Source organism: Clupea harengus, chromosome 18, assembly GCF_900700415.2.
Source record: "Clupea harengus chromosome 18, Ch_v2.0.2, whole genome shotgun sequence".
Lineage (NCBI taxonomy): Eukaryota > Metazoa > Chordata > Actinopteri > Clupeiformes > Clupeidae > Clupea > Clupea harengus.
This window is the reverse complement of record NC_045169.1, coordinates 1,759,146-1,785,032: the sequence shown is the minus strand read 5'-3', so window position 1 is coordinate 1,785,032 and position 25,887 is coordinate 1,759,146. Positions and strand designations below refer to the sequence as shown.

Here is a 25,887-nt window from a genome sequence, read left to right as displayed (position 1 = left end):
ATGACTTGTGCAATGACAATATAGTTGAATCTGTTCTTATAAAGGCTAACAGGCTGTATTTGATTTAACTGCAAGGATAAAAATATGAATAAGAAGAATAGCCTGTCACTCCTGAGTCAGAGGCCATCTTTCCAAGGTCAGCCGAGGTGGGTGTCATCCCAGCTGGACTGGTTCCTGAAGGACAGTGAACAGTGCTCAGAGAGTGCATGAGTGGATGTAGGAACATCATGTTCATCCACCTGACTAACATAAGCTCAGAGTAAATCACAAAGCATTCCAACTGCTTGGAGGCACCATCTTGCTCCTTCTTACTGAAAGAAATAAGAGAATGTGTTCCGGGAGGAGTACCAATCCGGGCAGGAAGATAGGTGGAACTGGTCCTTACAGCTCACGGTGGAACTGGTCCTTAAAGCTCACGGTGGAACTGGTCTTTACAGCTCACGGTGGAACTGGTCCTTAAAGCTCACGGTTTAAGATACAAGTCAAATGTTTAGTAAAGGAGGAAGCACGCAGAGGCAGCCGACCACAACCAATCTCCGTCTCAGTCTCTGCCTCTAACTGATTAAACCATGGTAGTCCACCAGCTGAGAGCTGTACTGCAAACTGCATCACATGACGGAGATAATATTTAGGTCATAGTTACAGCCACTGTGTAAGGCGTGAAACATGGAATATTGTCAATTTAAGAACTCAACATCGTTTTGACTTAAACTGATGTCCAGAAATGGTTACACCTCAAGAAAACATTCCTGAGAGGCAGCAGTCTATACTTGTCCTCCTAATATAGAGCAAAATACATTGTGTTATTCACATAAATAGACCTGTCTGCCCATCAAGTCTGTCCTACACAATGGGAAAATTATCTGGATGACCATCTCACAAATATCAAACAAACCTAGATACAGCAATAGTGAATAATACTGGTTTCTCAGTATTAGTAACAATTTATTTACCACAAGAACATTAAAGTCATTCTTCTTTGCGGTTACTCAATGGCCTTAGCTAGTGAGGGAGTGCAGATTAGCACCCATGGAGTAATGTTGGCCAGGAGGAAATTCCCATCCTATTAATAGTGTGCCTTCTCCTGGGGGGAGGCCCCTTACTGGAAGTACACGACAAGCAGCACGCTGGGTATGAGAGTATTAAAAGAAAAGATGATGGCCAATAGGGGAAATGATTTAACTAGACCGCTAAATCTGAGAGGGCAGACAGTAACCAGTGTCTCATCACCAGAGGGGGTGGAGGGAGTCATAGCAACCTTTCATGATCATATATGCCCACCTAATCCAACCGCCAGGCTTGGAAATCATCTTTAAGTGATTAGTTACACATTGATTTAAGTGATTAGTTAGTATTGATTTCTATGATGAGTCCACAATTATGGCTAAAGGTTGATGATATTTGACCACAACAGCCAATGAGAATCCATCCCTCCCTTCCGTGCTCCGGAAGCGAGGTGTTGATTGGCTGGAGTTGTTTATGGCTGGTTCTGGACCAGTCTATCTGCCAATTACAGAGCCTGGACTGTGTTAGAACACCAGCTTTTTTCAGCGCACACACAGACCTGTGAGAAACAATATGCTGAATGGGATTAGAATCACAGACCTCACCCTTTAAGGTCTGCTGCTCCTTCACTGGTTTGGATTGGCTTCTATCATAAGTGGCCTCAACTAGACAGTCATGGTCCAAATGAGGTATCCCAATCAAATCATACACTTTGCAGCTACGACTTAAATAAGCTACAACGTAAATAACTTGTATGTTAGGTAATAATTCCATTAATCAAGCCATCAGTGGACCTTCAGTTATTATTACAACACTAAACCAGTTATATTACATGTCGTGGACACCCAAAAAGCTTTTATTATATGCAGGGTTAACAGTGGCATATATTAATGCAAAATTCAGTATTTACACCCAATTCAACACAGGACATAACTCCCACACTTATATGCACATATTCTAAATTCGTCAAACGCTCTGGTTAATTAAACACACACCTTACTGTAAACCACTTGTAGTTTTCCATCCTGCAGTGTGAAATGGTCTTAATGATCTTCAGCTAGAACTGAGACATATTCAAAACTGAGCTTATGCTATGTGGGCTATTGTGCCAATTTATTCTGAAAAATGAATGAATGATGAATTTGTAGTGGTGTTTCAGTGGTGTGTACTATGAGGCATTACACAAGCGCTCTAGTTTTTTTTTGTTTTGGTTTTTTTTTACTACAAAAATCTGGTTTTGTACTGTATGTATAGTATCTGGTTAACTGATGATTTGTTCTAGAATAAACAAGACGTGTGAGGTCTAAATAAAACATTTGATTTTATTAGACATCTCCATTCATGTCATTAGTTTCATGTGACTTTACATTTAACAGTGATATTTATCTTAAAATAAATGAAATGTACATCAAAATAGTATTGGACCCACACAACTGACAAATTAATAACAATAAAATGTTGCCAATAGTGGGTGAATTAGAAGATCATTCGGATGTGGACCCAGGACGGGACGTCTGTTTGGAGTTGCTCATCTTCTGCTGAGATTTCAGTTTCTGGTAATATTTCTTGGATGGCAAAAAGACAAAGAGAAAAACATAGAAAATTACTTAATTACATTGCCTACGTACCACACAGCACACGCCAACTGAAAAATCGATCTAGAAAAAGCGATCACCAAACTCTAATGCAGTGGAACAATGTCAGCCCTACACATACACCATCCTAATGTAACACACTTCAGCAGTTCTTATTACAGCTGCAGTAAAAGCAATCTGAATGAAGAGTTGTTGAAGTACCTCCATGTTCTGGTAGTGGCGCCGGCTGCTGCAGTGGCTCCTCTTGGCTGTGTCTTCACTGCCGTAGAAGAGTGAACACAGCTTACAGAAGAATCCCGTCTTAGGCACCACGAAGTCCACCCCTGTCGATAAACACAGTTAACACCAGAGCACGTGCACAGTAGCACCAACACAGTACAGTACAGGACCGTATCACAGGGAACAAAGACAAGCTCAGCAGAGATCTGACTCTGCCCTGTTTATGTGTGTATGTACTGTATGTTTCCTACCGACTGGGGTGTCAGGCTTGAAAGGAGGCATGATGACATCTGCGTTCACGGGTGATGCAGAGCGGGACCTCTTGGCCTCTGGCTCCGACTTCACCTCCTCTTCCCTCCTCTGCTTACAGTCCGCTGAATGGAGAGGACAACAAGCTAATGAGTTTCAACAGCCAACTACTAGGAAACGAAGCTTCTCACTTCTCATCACTGTCTACAATCCAGCGTTCAGGTAATCAAGTGAGCACCAACTTTGACTGACTACTCAACACACCTGCTCGTAAGCAAGGACACTGAAGAGTTGAAACAAAAACAGCGGACATCTTACCCTTGACGGGAGCTTGCATATCTACACTGTCCTCCTTGGTAACAGGCATTTCCGGTTTTGCTGAGGAGCCCTGGGTATCTTCTACGCCGACGTCAGTGACCTCTCCCTCGACCTCCTGGAGGACGCCCTTGTTCTCTTGCCCACACGGCGTCCCCTCCTCTGCGCTCTGGGTCTCGCAGGACAACGACGCTGGTTTGGGCTCCTTCTCCTGAGGGTCCGGGGCTGAGCACGCCTCCTCGGGCTGGGAGAGAGTAGGTGTCTTCTCTGAACTCTCCTCCTCGTCCACCGCCTCTTTAGGCTTTGCACCCCTCTTTCCACGTGTCGACTTCCTCACTAAGTAAACAGGGGTCAAAATGAGTTCAGAATCGGAGGTTGTAAGGAGAACTTCAATGTGCATCCGATTCATATGGAATTGGGATTGCATCTGTTAGGACGCCACGCTCCCACAGCCGAGAGGATTATGTGGGTAAAACCTCACCTGGAGTCTGTCGTGCTCTCTTCTTGGCTCTGGTGCCCCTCCTTGTGCTGACTACAACTTCTTCCTCCTGCTCCTCTTCCTCCACAGCTGGTTGTTGCGGCTGCTCTGCCTCCTCCTCCTCCTCGCCCACCTCATCCACGGTGACAAAATTCATCCTCCCAACCTCCTCCATCCCAGGGGACATGGGGGGCTCAGCTGGATTCAGAGTGAACAGGAACACGCTCTTTAATATGGGTCTTTACAGCACTTCACATTTACACTTCTGTTATAAATGAACTTCTGAATCAAATTCAACAGTTTTGTCAGTAAATACTGAATCTCCAGGTGTTCAGTCTGTTCCCAGCACAGGGACTTCAATAGAGGAGGCTGTGGCACAGTCCTTAAGGTCCTTATCCTTATACTCAACAGCAATCAGAGCAACACCTACAGGCATTTTTTTGTGTCACACATGATGTGAAATCTGACTACTTTTCACCACTTGCTCAAATTTGCTCACAGTGCATTTCCATGGTAACAGTGAAAATAAGAACGATGTCCAGGGGAGGCGAAACGTTAAGTTATGCCTTTGTGAATAACGTAATTGTCTCTTTTTAATAGAGTGCAGATCTCGAGTCACCCATTGCAGTCTGCCCCATTCATGTCACTTTCTGGTCCGTGGGCTTCCATAAGGCCCATGGTTGGGTGGACACAGGGGGGGGGGGGGGGGGGGTTCTCCCACTCACTGAGCATGCTGTACTCACCCATGCTGTCTGAAGGAACAGCGGCATCCTCCTCCTCCACACGGCTCTTCTTCATCTCCTCCTCTTCCTCCAGCTCACAGTCATCTCCATGGGCCTCATCAAGCGTCACCAGAGTCTGCAAAGGGGGCAAGGTGAACCATGAACCAAGAGTGAGAGGATAGAGGCAGAACGACACACACATTTCCTTATCGAAATTAGATCTCAGCTTCCCAACCTTGGCCAAGATGGGGCAAACCAAGATATGTAAAACGCCAATCGTACCGTGATGTGTAAAGGCAATCGTACACCCATAATTCAGGATTAACAGTCAAAAACAACCTACTAACCTCAGGATTGAAAGGCTCCCCTGATTCATCCTCCTGGTTGTCTGGGACTGTCTCTGGACGAAGGCCACTTTCTCCATCATCATCCTCCTCCTCCTCATCTGCCACAATTTCATCTAGAGTGACTAAAGCTTGCAGATCTTTCTCCTGCTCTTCTGGATTCTCCGCCTCGTCCTCCCCAACCTCGTCCACAGTCACCAGCGCCTCGGGATCCTCCCCTGCCTGCCTCTTCAGCAGCTCCTCCTCCTCTTCGGCGTCATCAGGGAAGTCTTCCTCGCCCTCGCTGACCTCGTCCAGCGTGACCAGCACATTTTGGTTGGGATGGCCCGACACTGAAACTCCAATCTCCTCTTGGTTCACAGCCTCTGTGGTGTCTGAGGTCTGGGTGTCGGTCTTCCCAACAGCCAATTCAGTGTCTGCTGGCTCGTCACCTTTAACAGCAACCTCAGTCTCACCCTTAGTGACGTCTTCTGCCTCAATGCTTTTGGAACTCTCTATAGCAACGTGGCCCTCTTCTACCACGGCCACTGCCCGAGCAGGGGAGCTTTCTGCGGTCTTTACTTCAACCTCTTGTGTTTGATTTAGTTCCGAGGAGTCAGAGTTCGCTGCAGTTTCCACAGCATCTGTGGTATCTTCTACCGCCTCCTGCTGGTCCTCAGCACCAACAGCTCCGTAGGTGCCATTCTTGTGAAGGTCGTCCTTCTGATCATCTGCCTCATCGCCATCTGACTTGGAGGATTCCGGTTCCAGCGCTGCCTCTGGCACGTCCTTTGAGTCTTGGGTCGACTCCACAGCCATGCTGGATCGAGTTCTGCACGTCGTTGTTCTCGGAGTGGCTTTCTTCGCCTGCTTCCCTTTGCTGGCTGGCGTGGAAGTCTTTTGGGAGGGCGTGGCCGGCTTCTTCTGGGGTGGGGAGTTGCCAACGGTCTGGGGGGAGTCCCGAGACCTCTTCCGCGTGGAGATTTGCTCAGGAACTAGAGCTGCTTCCTCTTCCACATCATCACTGATCTCATCCACAGTCACAAACTCATCCATGTTAAAGGGGAAATCCACCTCCTCCTGCTCCTCCTCCGGCTGCTCAACAGCAACCTGAAAGAGCAGAACATTCACCGTCACACTTATAATTAGGGTTGGGTACCGAGAACCGGTACCAATATGGAACCGGTTCCAATACAACCGGTACCTACCCGGACCGAAATGCAACGCAGATTTCGGTGCTTGATTTCGGTGCCTGAGCCAATTGAACACGGTCGCTAGGGCACATGTAAAACTGCCCCAGCTTCCAATGTAAACTTTGTCCTGTGTCGCTCACGCTCATTGGTGTTTTCATAGCAACAGTCTTATGACAGTGAAGAGCAGGCAAGCACAAACAGAACTAGCCATCAACCTTTTAACAGAGAAAATACCGAAAGGTAAACGGTCAAAAGTGTGGCTGTATTTCGCACAAAAAGATTCAAACATCGCGACGTGCCGCAAATGCAACAAAATAATTGCGTGAAAAGAGGGGAGAGAAGGCAAGAGTCAACGGCAGATCAGCAACTGAAGACTGAAAAATAAACGGAGATGACAGATAAACTACCAACGGTAGTCTCTTAAAGGGGCAGTACACATTTTCTCGTTCTCAGTGTGTTCAAGTAACAAGATTAACTATGAACAAGATAGAAAAGATAGGTATAAACAAATCATAAAATGGTGAAATTTCATGAAATAAATGCAAACAAAATACATTTTTGACTCCAAAGGCAAATATGCTCATATTTTTGCAAAAGAAGTTTGAAGCTGTTTTTTGTATTTATTTATATTTATTTAAGTATACTATAAACTGTTGTTTACAGTTAATATAACGTTCATAGTTTGAAGTTAAAAAGTTTGAAGCTGTAGTTGGAAGCCAAGTGTTTTGTATGTATTTATATTTATAATATACTTCAAACAGTTCATATATTGTTCAATTTGAAGAATAAAAATTGCCTTGGCAATAAAAAAAGCCTTTCTTTAATGTTGTCAATCGTCGATTTGCGCTTAAAAAAAAAAAAGTATCGGTTCCGGCACCGTTTAGGCACCGGTATCGTTTTAAAAGTATCGGTTATGTACCGGTATCGGATAAAAACCAAACGATACCCATCCCTACTTATAATTGGCCTAGTCCATTCCTTTCCTGATCCATTCAACATGTGAAATGCAGATTAGCACTGGAAACATCAACTCATGTGCAGTCACACGGCCTTATTTCAAATCTCTAAGCAGAACTTCTCCACAAACAGCTACTAATCAGAACTCTTACAATCAGTACTTTAACTGTATTCAATTCAATTTTATATATATCTCGCCATAACAATACAATTGTCTCTAGGCCCTTCCTCTGTATGCACCTTCTGAAACTTGGGGTTTGGGGTGCCCAGGAACAGGCCATTTACAATTCACAATCTCCCTTGTTCTCAGTTATAGTAATATAAGCAATGTCAAATGCTCACCTGTTCCTTCTTGTCTTTGCAGCTACCTGATGAGCGTGTGCTTCTAGTAGTGCTGTGGCTCTGTGAAACAATGGGGGGAAAAAAATCAAGTTTGGCAAGTCTTCAAATGAAATCTCTTCTCCTATTCGCTGATGTTCCTGCTTCCCATGGGTTCCACTAATATGTTAATGCTGAGATGTACGTTAGGGGTGGGGGAAAAAAATCGATTTTTCGATTTCTCTCGATTCTCTCTAGAACGATTCTGTCTCGATTCAGAAAAGTTCATAATCGATTTTTTTAATAAAATAAAAAATAATATTATCATTTTTTTTTATTAATATATATTTTTTTTTACACATTCATTTTGTGTTGAAATGCAAGCTGCATCGATTATTGCATTGTTCATAGAAAGTCGTAATTGTGACAAGGACACACTTTTTCTCTAATAAAAAAATAGATCTGTTGATTTTCTTTAATTATCAAACACAAAGTAGGAAGTGATTTGAGACTGAGTAGCAAACTCAAATGTTTTAAAAATCGAGATGCATTGATAATCGTTTTATCGGTTTAGAATTGATAATCGATAATCGGTTTAGAATCGAGAATCGGTTTAGAATCGAATCGTTGACCTCTGAATCGGAATCGAATCGTGAGGTGCCAAGAGATTCCCACCCCTAATGTATGTGTACTTTTTTTCTGACCATTACAATGTAGTTTATAAAACATGGCAGATTTGGAACCCTTACCTTGTGCCTGGCATCGTCCTCGTGGCCTCGGGCAGTCCTGGTGGCAGGGCTGCTGTCCTGCCTGCTCCTGCGGGAGGAAGAGGAGCTGGACGATCCTCCTCCTCGCCGAGAGACAGGCAGCTGCTCTTCGTCAGACCCCGCCCTGCTCCTGCTCCTGTGCCTGGAGTCTCTCTCTGGACTGGAGTCTTTCCGTCCGCGACCGTTACCTCCGCCTGAGGAAGAAGTGTGGGCCTTCTTGAGGTCTGTCGTCGTCGTCGTCGTCGTCGTCGTCGTCGTCGTCGCCGCCGCCGCCGCCGCTGCTGCTGCTGCTGCTTTCTTTTCCTGTGGACTTGGTTTAGCAGCAGGTTTGCTTGGGGTAGAAGACTTATTGTCAGGTTTGCCTGGGGTAGCTGGTTTCGCAGCAGGTTTATTGTCAGCGTTCTTCTTCTCTGCTTCCGCTTGTTTCTGTTTGGCCTCCTCCTCCGCCCGCCTCAAGGAGGACTGCATGCGACACTGGTGCACGGCTGCCTCCAACGCTCTCAGGATCTCTTGGGTGACGGGCGGGAAGTCCAACACCGGGGTGCCGTCAGGTAACCCTGGGTTCGCCGCCGCTGATTTTTCCCCTGGAGGAGCGCTGGACTCCTCAGTAGCAGCGGGCGGCTGATTGGAGGAGCTGGCCGAACCACACGGGGACTCCTCCTTTGGATCGGTTAACTCGTCATCTTTGCTCGACTGTGGTTCGGCGCAGTCCTCCTCTTTATCCTCACTACCCTGTTTTGCTTCTTCGGTGGAGATTTCCGGTGTCTCCATGGCTACTGAAGAGGAGGCTGCAGCCGTGACACTCTCTGCGCTGTTGCCGGTAGCGACAGTGCCCTGTTCCTCCAGGGCATGCTCTCCCTCAGGTTCACCCTGTTGCACAGGCACATCCATCGGTTCAGCACTGGGGGAGGTCTCGGTGTCCTCCTGATTGTCTTGCTGTGGCTGTGGCTCAACGTCCTTTGAGACTGGCGTGGTCACGGGTGCCGCTTCCTCTGTCTGTGAGGACTCTTCGGCAGCAGCTTCCTTTGAAAGGTTCTCCTCTTGGGTGAGCACCTGGGTGTCAGTCTCAGCAGCAGTGATGCCTGCAGCGTCAGCCAAGGCCTCTGGGCTCTCAACAACAGCAGTAGAGATGTCTTGAGCAGGTGTGGCATCAGGCTGGGAGTCCTTAACAGCAGAGGTGGAAACAGACTCGGCGGGTGGTGAGGTAGTGACATCGGGGGTCACTTCAGTTGCAGAGTCACAAGGAGGTTCTGTTGCTACGGAGATATCAGGGGTCACCGCCACACTATCATCACCGGGAGGGGCGGTTATCATGATGACATCAGGCATAGCATCACCGGCAGGCAGACTTGTAGTGGCATCAGGGGTCACTGATTGGTCATCATCATCAATGGGAGGCGCTACTGTGACGGCACTGAATGTTTCCTGTACAAAAATGACATCATCATCTGGGCCAGCTGATGCAGCATCTGCAGCCTTCTTGCTCGTCTCATCAGACTTGGCTCCTGGTGTGTCACTAGAAGAAGCCAAGCATAAGGTGTTGTTACATTTGTTTAGTTACTTCAGAAGCAGCATACAAGTCTAGGCATGGATGCAGCCTCTGACAATCCTTAGAGTTCAGCTATTTCGCAGATATAAGAAATACTTCATTGGTTAAAAAAAATTAAATAATAAAAAGCCATATTACTGGATACAGGGTTATAAAACAGGGAGAAACTCACCCCTTAACTTCTTGCTTCTTTTTGACCTGTAAGATGAAGATAAAGTTATGCAGTGAGTTTTGGGGTAGACTGGCGCAGGCAAAGAGTTCCTCTTAAGGTCACAGATATTTAGAAACAAACTGAAATACCTCCTCTGGGGTCTTCAGAGGTCTGGCCAGAGTGAAGGTGAGGGGATTGTTCTGGATGATGCAGGGAAACTTCTTGAAGCGGGTGTAAACGGTCTTGGCAACCTTAGCCGTGTTCATCTCGAATATGATCTGAGAAGAGAGCATAAGAGTCAGCATGAATATGGGGAGAGATTTAGATTCAAGAACGCCCATTGTAGGAGCCATCGGGGTTCATGTTTTAATCTTGTTTGGGACACTAGATGGCGCTCTACCCGCTCTCTCCCTCCGTCAAGCAACACCGGACACCTGCATGAATGCTCCCACCTATATAGTGTGAGCCCAATTAAGAGAGGTAGAGCGCCATCTAGTGTCCCAAAACTAGATTAAAACATGAACCCCAATGGCGGCTCCTACAGCTATTTTTGACTGGATTCTTTTTTCTTTTGGTAATTTGGTAGTCCCTAGATATTTGGGTGTAGTTTACATTCCAGACGCAACACACTAAAGTTGCTTTTGTCTCTGATGGATCAAATGTCATACAAAACAAATCCATCATATACATAAATGACTACTTTTGTATTTTGTCAAAGGGACCAATAAACACTTCGCCTTTTTTTTTTTAATTTTATTTGCTGGCTAATATGTGTCAGTCTTTACAGAATTAAAATTACAAATATAGAACCACAGCTGGGCTCCAAGCAAACTACTTCAGTAGCAAAAAAATCAGTAATCATTTTCCATAAAATGTCAATTCTGTGCACATACCCGTTTATTGAGAGGCAGGGCCAGTTTGTAGACGCCGAAGCGCTTGACGAGCTCCATGATCTCTGTGACCGCACTAAGGCTGCTGGCCACATTAGACACGATCAGGAGACGCGACGGCAGGGTGGAGATCTCCTGAGGTGATGGGATGCACCGAGACATGAAAGACAAGTGAGAAATGGATTTGAAAAGAAAACTCCAATGGCAACATAAGCAACCTCTTGACTTTAGAAGCTAGTGAGAAACAGAGACATGTCCTCTATGCAACACTGTGCACACACAAGAGCACCCACTGTCTTGCAGACCAAGCATAAAAATGACTTTTCCACAATTTCCATCACTGAGAACCCTTTCTTAGGGAAACTTTTTCAACCTGGGCCCTATTTTAAGATTTTTGGGTACAAAAACAATCAAAATCAGTCCAGTATTGAGCTAGAACACTTAAAACGGCAACCGTAAAACGGCCATTCAATGGAATCCTATGGAGCAAACATGCACGTCAAAGTAAACCGCTTGTTTAAGCCACTGACAGGCTCGTAAATATTATTATATGTTATTATTATATTCAGATCTTATATATCTGACAACATGGAAAGGATCCCTAGATACACCTGCGTCCATTTACCTCAATATCTGTGAAAACAACTGTACAAAATGAGTGTTTGTCAGTGTTTAACCTTTCTCTTGTTACGGACGTGTCTGTTTTGCTCCATAGGATTGCATTGTTTAGTGTTCTAACTCAATGCTGGACCCATTTCAACCTTTGGACTCAAAAAGATCTAAAAATAAGGCCCCAAGACAAAAAAAAAAAAAAAATTCAGTTTTCCTTTAAATAACAGGACTAAAAACCATGTTCGGTTCCTGTATAACTGCATATATGTATGTTGTATGCATGTCTAAGAGTAATTAGTTCTTTACAACACTTACGTCTTTTTTTTCCAAACCCATCAGAACCCTGAAGACTGATTCCTGTAACAAAGGCAGAAGCAGATTATTCAGAGACTGGGTTTCAATACGTGAATAAAAAAGTATATGGAATCCCAAGAGCTTTGGGTATGTCAGTTAAAGTACGTTTAATTAAGGCTAATGCTACTAACCGTGTATTTGAGGTCGATGGGTGTGGTCATCATTGAGATGGTCAGCGGAGTGTCCTCCATCTTTGCTGGCGTCTCGGAATAGGCCTTCACCATGGCCTCCGCAGCCTCCATAGTGGGCATCTCGATGAACGCCTGAGGAACAGCAACAAGAGTGGGATTACTAACAACAACAAACAACAAACAAACAAACAAGGCTGACTGCAGTCAGTTTTTTATTGCACGCACAACTCACAGCAACACACACGTGTTATATATATATATATATATATGGAGGCGACCAGGACACACTACACACACAAACACGCACACGCAGGCCTGAGGTCGCCGTGAATTTTTGCTCTGCCTTTAACCCATAATACAAATATCCCTTTACAAGCTTTCATCAGTAGGATTACTACATCTAATGAGCTATGAAAGGTTGTTTTTTTTCTCCTCTGAATTCCATGTGATTTTTTCTCAGATTCTGTATTCAGTTTACTTTAATTTTAAATTTACTTTAATTTATAGCAATAGTATGTATAATAAAAAATAATAAAAAAATGCAAAATAAATTCAGCAAAGCAATAGGCTACTGTGTTTCTTCACTAATGCCATATAAATAAACCCATGTTAGGTTAGGTAACAAATACAGTTTCATTTACACATGAAAGAATAAAAAGATTCATGCAGAAGCATGTTGAGAGAATCTTCCTTCATCAAATCGGTAAACCAGTAGTATTTATTTAGTTTATTCAAATGCTGCCCAGTGACCCTGTTTGGTCTACCATGTTCCAAGTCACTGTCTTTTTTATTCCGTTCAAAACTATACTAGTGAGGCAACGAGTCTGATCCTTTTAAAACCACTGAACGTGTTCCCGGCAATTCCATGGCCAACTGTGGATTACCACACTCCACGATTCCATCCTTGGTTATTATGTCACGGAAAACATAGGAGCCTACACATCATTCATCACAGAGGGACAGACTTTGGTTCGTCCCTCTGACCTACATGGCTCTTAGCGTGTGTGTGTGTGTGTGTGCGCGCGCGTGTGTGTGTGTGTGTGTGTGTGTGTGTACCTTTCCCTGCATGACAGCAATGACAGGGATAGTGTTGCAGCCATGTGGTTTAGCCAAGTCCACAAGCAGTTCTTCTGTCGGCCCAGTCGTAGGCAGGCCAGATACTGCAACCACGTTCTTCCTCCATGGGATTTCCTGACAACAGAGATCATGGCGGTGTCATACTATGCCTTCTTGCTTTATACATGCACATCAAAAAATCAGTAAAGCCGCGGATAAAAAATTGCTTACCCTTTTGACAACTTTCTTGCCAGCTGGTGTTTCTATGTGGAAAAATATAGTGATTAACAAATCAATGTATAATTTTGACACACAGAGATAAACAATAGGTAAACAAGTTCTAGGTAAGGCTCACCTGGGGCTTTAAGTGGAGGTTCAGCTTTAGCAGTCGGGACCGCGGGAGTTTGGCCGGCCTTTGTTGTGGTCTGAGACGGCTTAGCCACGGTCTGGCCTGGTTTAGCTGAGGGTTTTCCTTGATTCTTGCCCACTTTTCCTTGATTCTGGCCTGCTTTTCCTTGATTCTGCCCAGCTTTTTGGCCTGCTTTAGTTACAGTTTGCCCAGCTTTTTGGCCTGCTTTAGTTAAAGTTTGCCCAGCTTTTTGGCCTGCTTTAGTTACAGTATGCCCAGCTTTAGCTAAAGTCTGGTAAGATTTGGCTGTCTGTCCCCCTTTTCCTGGGATCATACCTGGGGGTTTGCCTCCTTTAAAGGAGGCCTGTGCTGCCCTAGCAGGGTTCTGAAATGCCTTAAATGTTGTCGGTGGGGCTCTCTCTTTTCTGGAAGAGAAACAACACAGGCATTAGGACCACGAGAGTCAAAAATCATTTAAAAAATATGCTTCTTTTTTAATAGAGTACGAACCTTTTAACGACCGTAACCTTCCTCTCCTCTCTAGTAGGAAGTCGTCTAGGATCCGTAAGCTCCTAGAAATGGAGACACATGTGCATGAAACCTGGGAGTAAAGGCCAAGTGTTGGAAGAGTGGGCAGAGTGCAGAACTTTAGGGAACCTTTCCATACCTCCTCCTTGCAGATGCTGATGAACCTGCCATGGATCTTCAGGTTCTTGCAGTTGGCCAACACTCTGGCGTCCTCCTCTCTCTCCATGCAGACCGAGGCCTGGGAACAGACAACCAAAGCATTTTTTACAAATCAACATGATCATATACAATCACATTTAATTTGAAGATTTCAAAAGTATTTGCTCATTAAAACATACCTCAAAAAGCAGCACATTATTACATACTGTTACTTTAATAAGTCCTTAATAACATAACTTGAATACTCTCATTTAATACCTCTTCAATAGCCTTAAGCAGGAAGGCATTGTTGATCTTCCCAAAAGGCTGGATGGCATCTACAAGCTCCTGGTGGGTAGTTTTGTAGGGCACTCCTTTGAACCGGAGGAGGCAAGCTGTGCCAGGCCCAGCCTTTCTCTTAGGATTCAAAGACATGAAGTAGCACACATTACCATCAAAACGCTGCAGAGAATTACAAAAATGACAACCTAATGTTGTAATGTGGTGAGTGATGCCGATGCCGCATGGCACACCTTGGAGAAGCTGGATGTGGATGAACTGCTGGATTTGGAGGTCATCTGCTTGTGGGCGGGCGAAGGAGACCGCTTGCGGCCACCATCCCTGGAGGCGGAGGACGAGCCGGCGGCAGCGCTCTTCTTCTTGGCCAATTCAGCCAGTAGAGCCGGAGCTAAAGAGCTCACCACCGCCTCCAGCGCACTGCTGTCCTTGATGTTCAAGCCGGCTGCAGAGGATGGGTAGAGGATGAACATGCAACGTGAGTGGGGCTTGGTAGCAGCGGCATACAGTAGGTGACAGGTGAAATATATTCTCTGGGGTGGGGGTAATGACTAAAGGCAGAGCTGCTCCTAGGGAGATGTGAATATCTCCTGCTCTTACCAGAAGATTCAATGAGCTTCTTGGCCAATCTTTCACTGCTGCTGGACCTCTGGCGCCGATGGGGGCTGGGCCTCCGGGGGTTCACCCTGTGACCGGAGCGGGGTGGAGAGCGCCTGCCGTAGTTCCGCGGAGAGGGGGATCTGGAGCGGCGCGACGGAGGGGAGCGCGAGCGCCGGCGGCTGTGGGAGGTGGGGCTGGAGCGGGACGACCTCCGAGGAGAGCGGGAGCGGCTGCGGGAGCGCCGGTACCTGGCTGGGCTTCTGGAGCGGGAACGCGGCCGGTGGCCGGCGGATCCATGATGCCGTCTTGGACTAGGAGATCTGGTCCAAGAATCAGACCGGGAGTTTGAATGGCGCTTCGGACTGCGGTGTTCAACAGTCGGTTTGGGCTCATTTCTGAGATAAGGTGGTAAGAAATAGTTAGGAATACCCATAGTATTCAGCAAAGGAAATACCCGACAGCATGACAAAAGCTGTAAAAATGACAAAGAAACCAAAGTTCCCAAAGTCGTTACCTGGAGACGCCAAGAATTTCCACATTCCATTCAGGATATCTGCAGACAGACAGCAGGTGAGCACCAATCTCATTACAAATATAGTTATAAATAACCAACACACAGAGAAATTCTAATAGTTGCTGGACATGTAGCCACCGACAGTTGAAACATCTGGTGCAAACATTACCACGCAAACATTACCACTTTCCACAAGTAGTCACTTTGAACTTACTGATTCCTGAGACGCCGACAGCTCTCAATATGAAGACTCGTGTTCTGATGCTCTATCCAGTCCTGTCAGACAATTACACAAAAAGTTGAACAAGTCACATTCATTGACGGGAAATGGCAAAGCATCTCTAGGCAATCACCACACAACACAATCACTTTTTGTTCACAGAATTTCTTGTCGAGTCAGTTAAGATCCACTGTGGTGGTCAAATTTAGGATTGGATTGGAAGGGAAAGACATTGCGATAAACAAACTGTCCCCATGCAACAATATGTAACCAAATAGAGCTAATTCAACCCATAACATATCGTTTCTAATCAACATGAAATTGATTATAATAAACACCATAAAATTAACCGACAGCTGTGGTTAATGACACTAGTTCCTGAGCAATATTCACTGATGCCAGAGTCTATGGAATTTAGTCTCCTCTTCAAAAGCGTATTCGTCTTCTTATCCCCCGAGTAAAGCTTGTAAGCACAGTTCAACTCTCTCATATATGCAGAATCTCCGGGTATTTCTAAGGAAAAGTCCATAGTCTTCAAAGTTGCGTCCTCCACACCACCCGCTGGCTTGTCAACTTCATCTTCGGGATGATGGGCATTCTTTCTTCAGCTATTTTCTTGAACAATATACGTGTGCATCACCTGCATATCTTGTTTTATTGTACAGTCTTTGTTTTACTTCTTGCACATGAACCCAATTGGTATTTAACAAAAAAAAAATCAATACAATTGAACAAAGTAGCACAGAGGTTTTATATTTCACACAGGCTTAAAAAAATAAAAAAAAATTACATATATAAAAAAAAAACATCCCAAAAAGCCCATCAAAAATAATTAGATGTTAACAATTTTTCTGATTGTTTTTTAAACCTCTTGGAGAACAGCATTTCAAACAAAATTTACTACCACTGTCACGATTTTACAAACAAATTTATTTTCGCAAGTGAGCGGTCAGTTCTTAAATAAGGCACTAAAGGAATGGTAGATACTCACCTTAATCTGGACACATTCTACGTTACATAGAGAGCATGTATGTGGAAAGATTCTTGGGGTGGCAGCCGAGTAATCGTTCATCATAGTGGGTGTCGGGAGCCTTTTCATGCTGGACGGATTGCCTGGAGGAGGGAAGGCTGGAGGCCATGTGGTGGGCTTCGGACCTCCACTGGCATCTCCCAGGACCATCATACCAGCGCGGGAACCAACGGTATGGGTAGGTGGCATGGCCACTGGGCGGCTGGGCGCAGGAGGAACAGACTTGGGTACTGGATCTCTTCCAGGCAGGGAGGTGGGCTGAGCTGCTTTGAGTTCAGGACTGGCCAAGACATTTCTATGGTCCATCGGAGCTGGTTTCGCTGAAATGGGCGCTGCTGCACTTGCCTGAGTGCGCCTCGTCATTTCGGTTCCACCAAAAGATGATCCAGATCCTACTCCCTCTCGCTCATATTTCGGCAACTGTTTCGGAACTGGATCTCTTGCATAGGAGTCTGAGCCCTCCTCTGCATAGCCATATTTACTTGAGTGTCCATAGTCAATTACTTTGCTCTGTCGAGGTTCTTGTCCCCTGTGATCGCGCGGAGATCGGTCATCAGTGTCAGGTAGGCTCCGCTTGGCCTTGCGAATGCGGATGTCTCGCAAAATGAAAGGCAGATTGTCAGGTGTAAGTTGATCGTCAGGGTAATGGCTAAGCAGCTCAAGGTCCTCATTTGAAAGGCCAAAGCTTGCGAGGATGCTGCTGGCACTCTCTGAGGTGTAGCGAACAGGAGGGCGCTCAGAATGAACCGAACGTGGACCTGTCTGGCTCTCGACACCGCCTCTTCCAGCACCAGGACCGCCGCTTCCAAACCCCAAGGTTTGAAATATTGAGGAGGATGAGGAGGAACGATCCAACCCAGAGGACGTAAAATTTTTGCTGCTGGGGGGCTGGTAGGACGACCAGTCCGGCGAGGACGGTTCGTCTATTCTGCCAGATCCCCTCTGCCCAGGAAAACCACCAACTTCTTCCCTTGAATCCTTGTACAAGCGTGGGTCAGCTGGCTTTGGCTGCTGGGGCATAATTTGGCTGAGCAGGCGAACTTCCTCCCGGGCTCCTCTAATGTGCATATCTATGGAGGATTCCATGTCTTGGGACATTTGTGGTGGACGCTGGCCCAACGGAAAGCCCATCTGCTGAGGCCTCATTGAAGACATCATACCCGGCGACGCTCCAGACATGGAGCCAGCACCAGGGCCGAGGCGAGAGCCACCCATGTCCATACCAGGCTGACCACCAAGGCCATACTGGTTGGATACCATGGACCTCTGAGAACCAGAGAAGGATCCCCCACCAGGGTTGTACATGGGGTGAGACATGGAGACCTTCAGGAGGTTGAGCAAAGTCTGTGCAGGTGATGGGACCGCAGTGGCAGCGTTAGTGGCAGCAAGTGCATTCAACTGGTGGAGAGCCAACTGGGTCTTAATCTGTGCCAACTGTAGGGAAGCAGGGGGCAGGAGAGGCAGGCGCCCCAAGCCGCCAAAGGTGTTCAACGAATTTGCAACAGGAAAACTTTCCAACAACAATGCAAAGCTGAAAAGGTTGGAGAAAAAAAAACAACATACAGACAGGGTTACTGATCTCCTCGTCTTCACGTCCCAACAAAATACTGGCAAAAACGTGGGAGTGGTTTTCTCCTCGCCCATTCATTCACACACAACTTTCTGGCTTCGAGTCACTAGCTTCTGCAGAATTTAACTGGTGATTCCACATCTTCACTGAAGAAAGGGAAAAAAAACAAGCAGGCAAAAACGCAAACAAAAAAACAACAGGACAGACAGAGAAAAATGAGACATTGGTTCAAGGAACAACAATCTTACAAACTTCATGCATGTTCTTTCAGTGAAATTTGCAAGATGGCAAAGGTGCTGTTAATGTAGGCTTCTCTGGTGTATGTGGACACCCCTTGGTTTAGCCGAAAACAGACTACAGGGACCTGTTAAGGCAGAGCTACAGAGAGAATAAGGTACATAGTCATATGAACTGCAGGTAGGAAATGAAAGTTTTCTCTGCTCAGACATTTAAATGTAAGATGTTATCCACAAGGACTCCCACACGCAAGTAGAATGCTGAAGTAAAAATTCCCAAATACAGATTACTTTCACTCACTGCACTGCCCACTGCTTCCTTAAACCTTTACATTCATACACGAGGGCTGTGGCTCACTGTGACAGACAATAACTCACAGAAACAGTCTTTCAGCTTTGAGCGACAAATCATACTTCCTAAAGAGAAACTCAACAGAAATACTTAGTTGTATCGGCCATCCCCCAAACTGGACAACTGTATTGTTGTGCAGTAAAGTACAAACCAAGGGCCGTAGTCTCCCATGTCAAAAAAAGCGTGCAGCCATGCACTTTCAGCCTATGCGTATTCGCTCTGACTTTAGTCTGTGATTTGCAGTAAAGGCTGCCATGTAGACAGTTAAGCTCTTTGGTTGGAGCAACCCCAAAATCTGGACGTTTCTCATGTAAATACCCTTTACGCACAGTCTGCCTTTGACCACTACAAGGCAAAACCCCCTATTGCGTTTGAAGTCACCTAGTAAGCCTCGTTGTAACATTATTATATATGTAATAACATTGCAAAATCACAATGTTTAAACTACTGAATTAACGTTACTTTTTTTCCATTACAATGTAACATAAAGTTACGTTGTAATAGGCCACATTGTTAAACAAAAAAGACATGTTCACATGATCTTTTGAACAAAGCTCGGCAAATAATTGGTTCAATTGCAGTAAAACTCAGCCATATCAATTAAACGGAAAAGACAGAAAAGAGCTTGCCAAGTGCAAAGAATGTGGCCACGAGTATGCCGTCCTCGTTTGGATATCCTGAAGTTTACCCACATGCACGGCATCCAGCGAATTAAACTTGACCGTTGAACCATAACTCACTACACTTGTGCCGATGCCTCGATAAATAACTTTCAAGAGCTACATCCTCTGCCGGTCATCAACATAATTGACAATCACAGAAAAGAGTAGCGCTCTCCTGCAGAAACAACTTTTCTCAGCTGCCTGAAACGCCTCATTAGAATCCCAGCCTTTTCCCTCTGTTACATGATGTGTGATCGCGTAACACAATCCTTATTGGCCAATGACGATGTTATTGAGCTGACCAATCAGAGCATATCGGGCTCATTGGGGAGGGGGGATTGAATAGAGACGTTCAGTATGAGATATATTGTTTATCCAGTGTTTTTGGATCCTTGAATCATGTAAGTCTAGTCTATAATAATCTATTCAAAAATAACACTGAAAATTAGCATGAGAGGTTCCCTTTAAAAATCACGAATCTCAACACCTCAAATACGTCTTCATAAATTGCAAATGTGTGACTTGATGATTCATTTACGTCTTTGTTAGGTTTATGTGATAAACAGAAAATCAAAGTCTGGTTTGTGGTTTCCATGGATTTTAAAGACATTCACAAGATGAATGCAAAAGTCCATGTTCCACATTTTCCCCAAACAGTCGGTTTGTGACTCAGTTTACTTCTTTTAGAAATAAATCACGCCTTTTTCATGAGCCCGCCTTCATTCTGAATTTCATCGCTGTGGGTATGATCAGTGTGTATAAGGGAGAATACGTGTTACTGAAATGTGCATAGCTGGCGGCACACAAAAGAGGACTTAAGTGCAATGGGAAAATACGGCCCCAAATGACCTCACCTCACTCTCAAGCACAAGAGGGTTCACTGCCAGGGATCTACAAGAGACCACTGTTACTGTTCTGGGCTATGGCGCTGTGGCACTGTATAATGATTTAAGTTTTGTTGAGTCATTATCTAAATTGGACATTAAGACATTAGTCTAAATGGTAGACTAGACTACCACCTAGACTACTTCAGACTAGAAACATCAAGTTACAAAATTAATGTAAAAAAAATCCAGCGACAAAAAACAGATGCAATGTCATTGTTTAGTTAGGAAATGATAACGTTTGTACTTTACAACCTAACAATACACAATTCATCCACTGAATGGAGGGGGGTCACATAGTAAAAAAAAGAATTGAGTCAATACGATTCATTATTGATTCTTAAGGCAACAATCCAGTGCTTGCCAACATCGCATAGCATGATTCAAAACTGGAGGATCAATATGTTATCTAGCTACTCAAACACGTCTCTGATGTACAGTAAAACAAAGTTGAGACTCGAATTTTATTGGAATGCTCAGTGTAATAACATGATGAAATTCCATTTCTTGGCAGAGCATAAAGGCATTGTGTATAGAGGTTGACCAACATATAGATTTTGCAGTGATATCGGCCCCCTTTGACACTCATTGGTTCATATCCCTACCGACCTCTTCATACCAATGTTACTAATATTTGTAAGATCTGCACATTGCCTATTGTTTCTCATAGAAAGTATTTGCAAATTAACACATTTATAGTTGCCTTTAAGTATTTAGATTTTTCAACAGCCAAATAGGATAAATGAATATCGACCCAAAATATCGGCCATCCAAAGCCATTACATGTCAGCCCTAAAACATGCATATCGGTCGATCCCCATTTTCTGCATTGAGTGTTGACAATATTATAGGCCTATAACTCTTACTTTAAAATATATTAAGATGTGTTTGACACGGGTAAGGACCTTATCCTGGGTAAGTTGCTATGCTACTGTCCCTTGCCTTGCAAACTTCTTAAGACAAATGGTGCTGATTAGTTAAGCTCCTTGTTCATGTTTAAACCTGGCACAGATGAAACTGTATTGTCTCCTTTTAAACTATGAATATTAAAACATCCACTGAATGAATCATTACACCTTGAATAGGGTGAATTTGGGTTACATGACCTTCGCTCATAAATATTACAAGATATTACATAAATACTATGCTGCATATAGTTCTGTTTTTTTTGGGGGGGGGGGGGGGGGGAGATTCTCCCACAAATACATTGTTGTCCACCCTCTTGACAAAAGACGGATTGCTTTGTTTGGGGGTTGCTAGGAAACCACTGATTCAAACATAGGTAGCAAGTCAGCAAGGAGTAAGCAGGAGGTGTCTGCTGCCAGTGGACAAATCCACAAAGGTTATAAAATATTAAACACAATAGTATACACAACATGCTCCTTAGACATGGTGTTATTATCTGATGCAACTATATTTGTCTTTGTAAAAAAAGTAGACCTATGCCTTTGAGCTTTAGCAATGACACAAATGTACACACTCCATCACAGTCAGTCACAAATACAGCTTAATGCCACACTAACATCAGTGCCGCTTATAAATAATAAATCCTTCATGTGTTACTGAGCTAACACTCTTCTAACTGGTCAGCAGACACCAGAAATACACGCTTTTTCCAAGTAAAGCAGAAGTTACCTTGGACCTTATTGTTTGCAAACACAATATGGTTCGAGAGATGTCAACAGTCGTGTCCAGACTCTAACAGTGAGTTTTTCTCTCACCAAAACGGCTGTGAAAGCGCAGGATCACCAAGGTTATCGATTCCCACCTGGGAACAGTGATACAACAGTAAAACAGTCGCTCTCTTTTGTAAACTGATAATACCACAAACCATTTCATATACCAAGTGAAGGAAATGATCAAGTACTACAGATTATTTTACATGTTGTAATGCAATATGTGGAGTTCTTTCAACTCTTGGCTTTCTTCCATGTGTTTGCTTGAAGTTAAACTTCCGTTTAAAAATTGTCAAAATAAAGAATACTTTATAATTTGCACATAGGAACATAGAAACATTCCCTTTCCGTCCTGTCTGAAATTCTATAAACAAATTGTTTCAAAGAGTTGAAAATAAAATTGGGAAACATTAGTAGGCCTTTAGCTTTTACAAACTTTGCTCTCAAGAACGGTCACGTCAGGGTAAAATTGTTCATTTTGATGAATGCTTTCTAAGCTCTTACGCTGTTCCTCCATCACATCGTACAGCGGTTTCATAGTAATTTACATTTTAACGAAAATCTATGGATATTGGGAGCGTATAGCTAACACGTTTGGATTACATAGACAGAGTTCACCACTATCCCTACTAATGCTCCGTTTAATCACCGCCTTTACAATACACACAACAGGAAAGAGTACGAGTCGTCGTGAATAACACAAAGGGAAAAGGGAATACATGCTAAACCACCTGGATGGTGAATCATCAGGGTTCATTATGAGCACAGCAAATTTGGCTACAAAGACCTTTCCTACAAATGTTATAATCGAGATTTGATACAGCCAAAACTGGTAATCCTGTATGACCCGTTTAACAGATCGCTAATTACACGATTAACGATGGGGGGGTTCAAATTAAAATAAAAAATAAAATAAAGACGGTTCCCAGACAGTTCAACAGAGATATGCGATTAGGTTTCACAACAAACTGCAGTCGACGTGGTGTCCTCATTTGACACTGGTCGCCTCTTCAGCGCGAGGCCAAGAGTGACGCGTGATTTACCTCAATACTTTGATATTAGTTAATATTCCTCCATAAACCGCGATTATTCACCAAACTCTTTGTGCTTACAAATACGTAAACCAAGGTGGGTTGGTGGAATGGCTAACATCAGACGTTATAGCAGCATTCAATGATACGTAAGGGATAATGTATAGTACGCTGGTCATTCTTGATAAAAAAATCCCAGCAGGACCAAAAGGACCCCTAGGCGCAGCTAGCTAACGTTAGCTTGCAAACCAAACTATTGATACCATTAGCGTCATCCTCTCAAAACATAGCAATGATGACTAGTATGAAGTTCCTTATGAATACACATCACGTAAAATACGCTTTTCAACACTGACATAACGCTATGTTTATTCTACCCATACCTGAACAGACATAGGCCTTGAACTAGCTAACTGCAACTAAACTTCCACAGAGCACGGGTGAAACCAGGCAGCCATCTTGCAGTGCCTTGTGGGTTTTTGATAAAAAGCCAAGCCGTATCAGTGCTTTATAACAAAAGCAAGGCATCTTTGTTTTCAGTCTCTTAATAACATACCTCGTTTAAAGTAATTATTACGATAGAGCTGAGATCCTTGCCAGTCCCAAAACTTGAACGACACAGTAGCTTTCCTGTTTCTCGGTGCGTATGAAATCCCGCCCCTTGTAGACCGTGTCGTCAATCTTTAGTGACTGTCGTGTTACCCATGGCTCTGTAAAAAAGACTAAACAAGCTGATACCAGAGAGTGGTTTCACATGTAAACGTATGTCTATGGTTGAAAGAATAACCAGGTCAGGAATAGCAATCATGACCAGATTCTCCCGTCAGGCGATTCATTCAAAGTTACTGAACGATCACAAATGCTAACAAGTGATTTGAAAAATCAGTAACGCGCTGTCTCCATTATGTGTTTTTATCTATATATATATTTTTTTTTAATTGTTTTTAAACAGAGTACCTTACCGAACTGAACCTTTTGTTATCCTGTAATATGTTCTACCACGAGGTGGCAGTATCTTCTAAAACAACATTTCCATCTGTTGCAACCCCAAATTATAAGCCCTATGTTATTTTATTTGTCTATATTTCGTTTAATTTTGTAGGAGCATGTTACTGTTTACTGTAGCCTTTATTGTAGCCTGTAGATAATGTATAGGCCTAATTTATAACATTGGATATCATTTTGGAAACGGTATGCAATATTCAGAAGGTATAGGCCCACAGCCTGTGACAGCAAGATTGAGGAGGAGGGTGATGACAGTAATATCATATGAAGAGTATGTCATCTCAGAAATGCGGAGGTTATGGAGGTCTGGTTGGTCACATAAACATCATATTGCCGGTATTGCATAAATGCACCAGGGGTCAAACACATTCCTCAATACACATGCACTGAATTAAGGAGGAGACCTAGGATACCGCTGTACTTTCTTTTTCACACATTCCTGTCCTTCTAGTAAGCCACCCTTGTCTCCTATTCATTGTCTTTTGATTTGTTGCCTCACATATCTCTCAGGTAAGTGAGAGCTTCACAGATTATTGTAGTTCCCTTATTCTACATAGCCGACGTACCCTATCACAGAGGAGACACATGGAAAGTTGTTATGGATCCTAATTTCAAAGTTTAAAAACTCAGCTCATAACATTGTTGGTTTGGGGGCAGTATTGTATCGAGTTTTAGAGCAGTCTATTGAATGATTGCTGTTGTGGATAGTTTGAGCTGCTCATTGGTGCATGCTACCCTTTGCTATCCTGACCCTGAGAGCAGACTTCCATCCGAAAATGTGCTGAGGTTAACAGTAACCAAAGGGTCATGTTACTTCATCCACATCAGCAGGATTGGCAGGAAGCTTGCTGTGATTTGGCCTGCATGGCATATCTGAAACCAGAGATACAAGCTGTATCTATAAGGAACTGGTAAATGTCACACTAATCTCAAGCTTTTTCTCCATGTTCTGATGCTTCAAGTTCAAAACCATTACAGAACATAGTAAATAACTGATTTGTTACAAAGGTTTTGATTCTTTGCCATTTCAAAGTTCATCCCCACTGGTGTTTGTACCTCATGGTTGGACATTCAGTTGATGTTGTCTACATCTTTGTGCATGGAAGAGAAGAGACACCTCAGTAAGACACCTCAGAGATCATATAAACCTGCACCTTGAGGTCCACCTTGAAAAGTAGCACACCGAAATGTGTCTCTGGCCAACTGTAAGCTTTGGTCCATGGAAAGTTTACACAAAATCAGTACAGCAGTCTCCCCTCACCACCTACACGAGACATTAATAGTTACAAATGAGTAATGCTATGAGGTGACACTGTGGTGAATGACAGCGTCGTTTGACGGTGAATTCTACGTAACGTTTTGTAATTATTTCAGACTCCACAGCTCCAGTATTACCCAGCAAGTTTGGTGCTCTGATTATTTGTTTATTAGACACTGAAGTTGTCACATTTTGAAAGGTCAAATCAATTCTTCAGAGGGCTATTGTCTGTGGCCACCACCAAAGGTCCTCTGAACTCCAGCCTCTGTTGCAGTGTGCCCTTTAGTGTAGGGCTGAGGTTGAGCCCATCATCGTGATCCCCCCCAAACCCGTCCACACTGCAGCGCCAGCCAGCCTCTGGCACTATAATTCCAGTATCTCTGCTATAATGTAGAAAAACATATTTATTACTTATTTATTATGTATTACTCATTTGTGGGGATTTCCCAAGGGATCAAGGTGAGCCGTAGAATATGTATTTTTATTTGTGTGACAGCCAGGAAGCGCAAGAATGAAGGATGGTATAAAAGAAAGTATATTACCTTTATAGGAGTAGCCCTTAATACAACTACCAACCCACCCCCAATGTAATTGTCCATCGCAGTGTCACTGTAGACATCATCATTTGCCAATCTGGAAGACGCCCAACCCTA

The 25,887-nt window shown here is 44.0% G+C and overlaps 1 protein-coding gene across 3 annotated transcripts; it reads right to left on the bottom strand.

Moving 5' to 3' along the window:
• Positions 1-2,201: 2,201 nt before the first annotated feature.
• On the bottom strand, positions 2,202-23,676 carry znf638 (zinc finger protein 638). Of its 3 annotated transcripts, none has more exons than XM_031584629.2 (27): positions 23,528-23,676; positions 21,900-22,032; positions 16,522-18,091; positions 15,525-15,586; positions 15,311-15,349; positions 14,797-15,191; positions 14,433-14,641; positions 14,179-14,316; positions 13,901-13,999; positions 13,744-13,805; positions 13,240-13,658; positions 13,116-13,147; positions 12,885-13,019; positions 11,829-11,960; positions 11,659-11,700; positions 10,735-10,866; positions 9,991-10,119; positions 9,863-9,888; positions 8,124-9,657; positions 7,399-7,458; positions 4,931-6,016; positions 4,605-4,719; positions 3,865-4,059; positions 3,387-3,719; positions 3,071-3,193; positions 2,802-2,923; positions 2,202-2,570 (listed from the first exon to the last, which is right to left on the bottom strand). In XM_031584629.2, exons 3-27 carry the CDS (start codon positions 17,875-17,877, stop codon positions 2,490-2,492), a joined length of 7,056 nt encoding a protein of 2,351 aa, XP_031440489.2. In that variant the 5' UTR covers positions 17,878-18,091; positions 21,900-22,032; positions 23,528-23,676; the 3' UTR covers positions 2,202-2,489. The 3 variants fall into 3 exon arrangements, with proteins under 3 accessions (XP_031440489.2, XP_031440490.2, XP_031440488.2); XM_031584630.2 differs by having other exon boundaries at positions 21,907-22,032; XM_031584628.2 differs by lacking the exon at positions 21,900-22,032.
• Between the last annotated feature and the right edge of the window lie 2,211 nt (positions 23,677-25,887).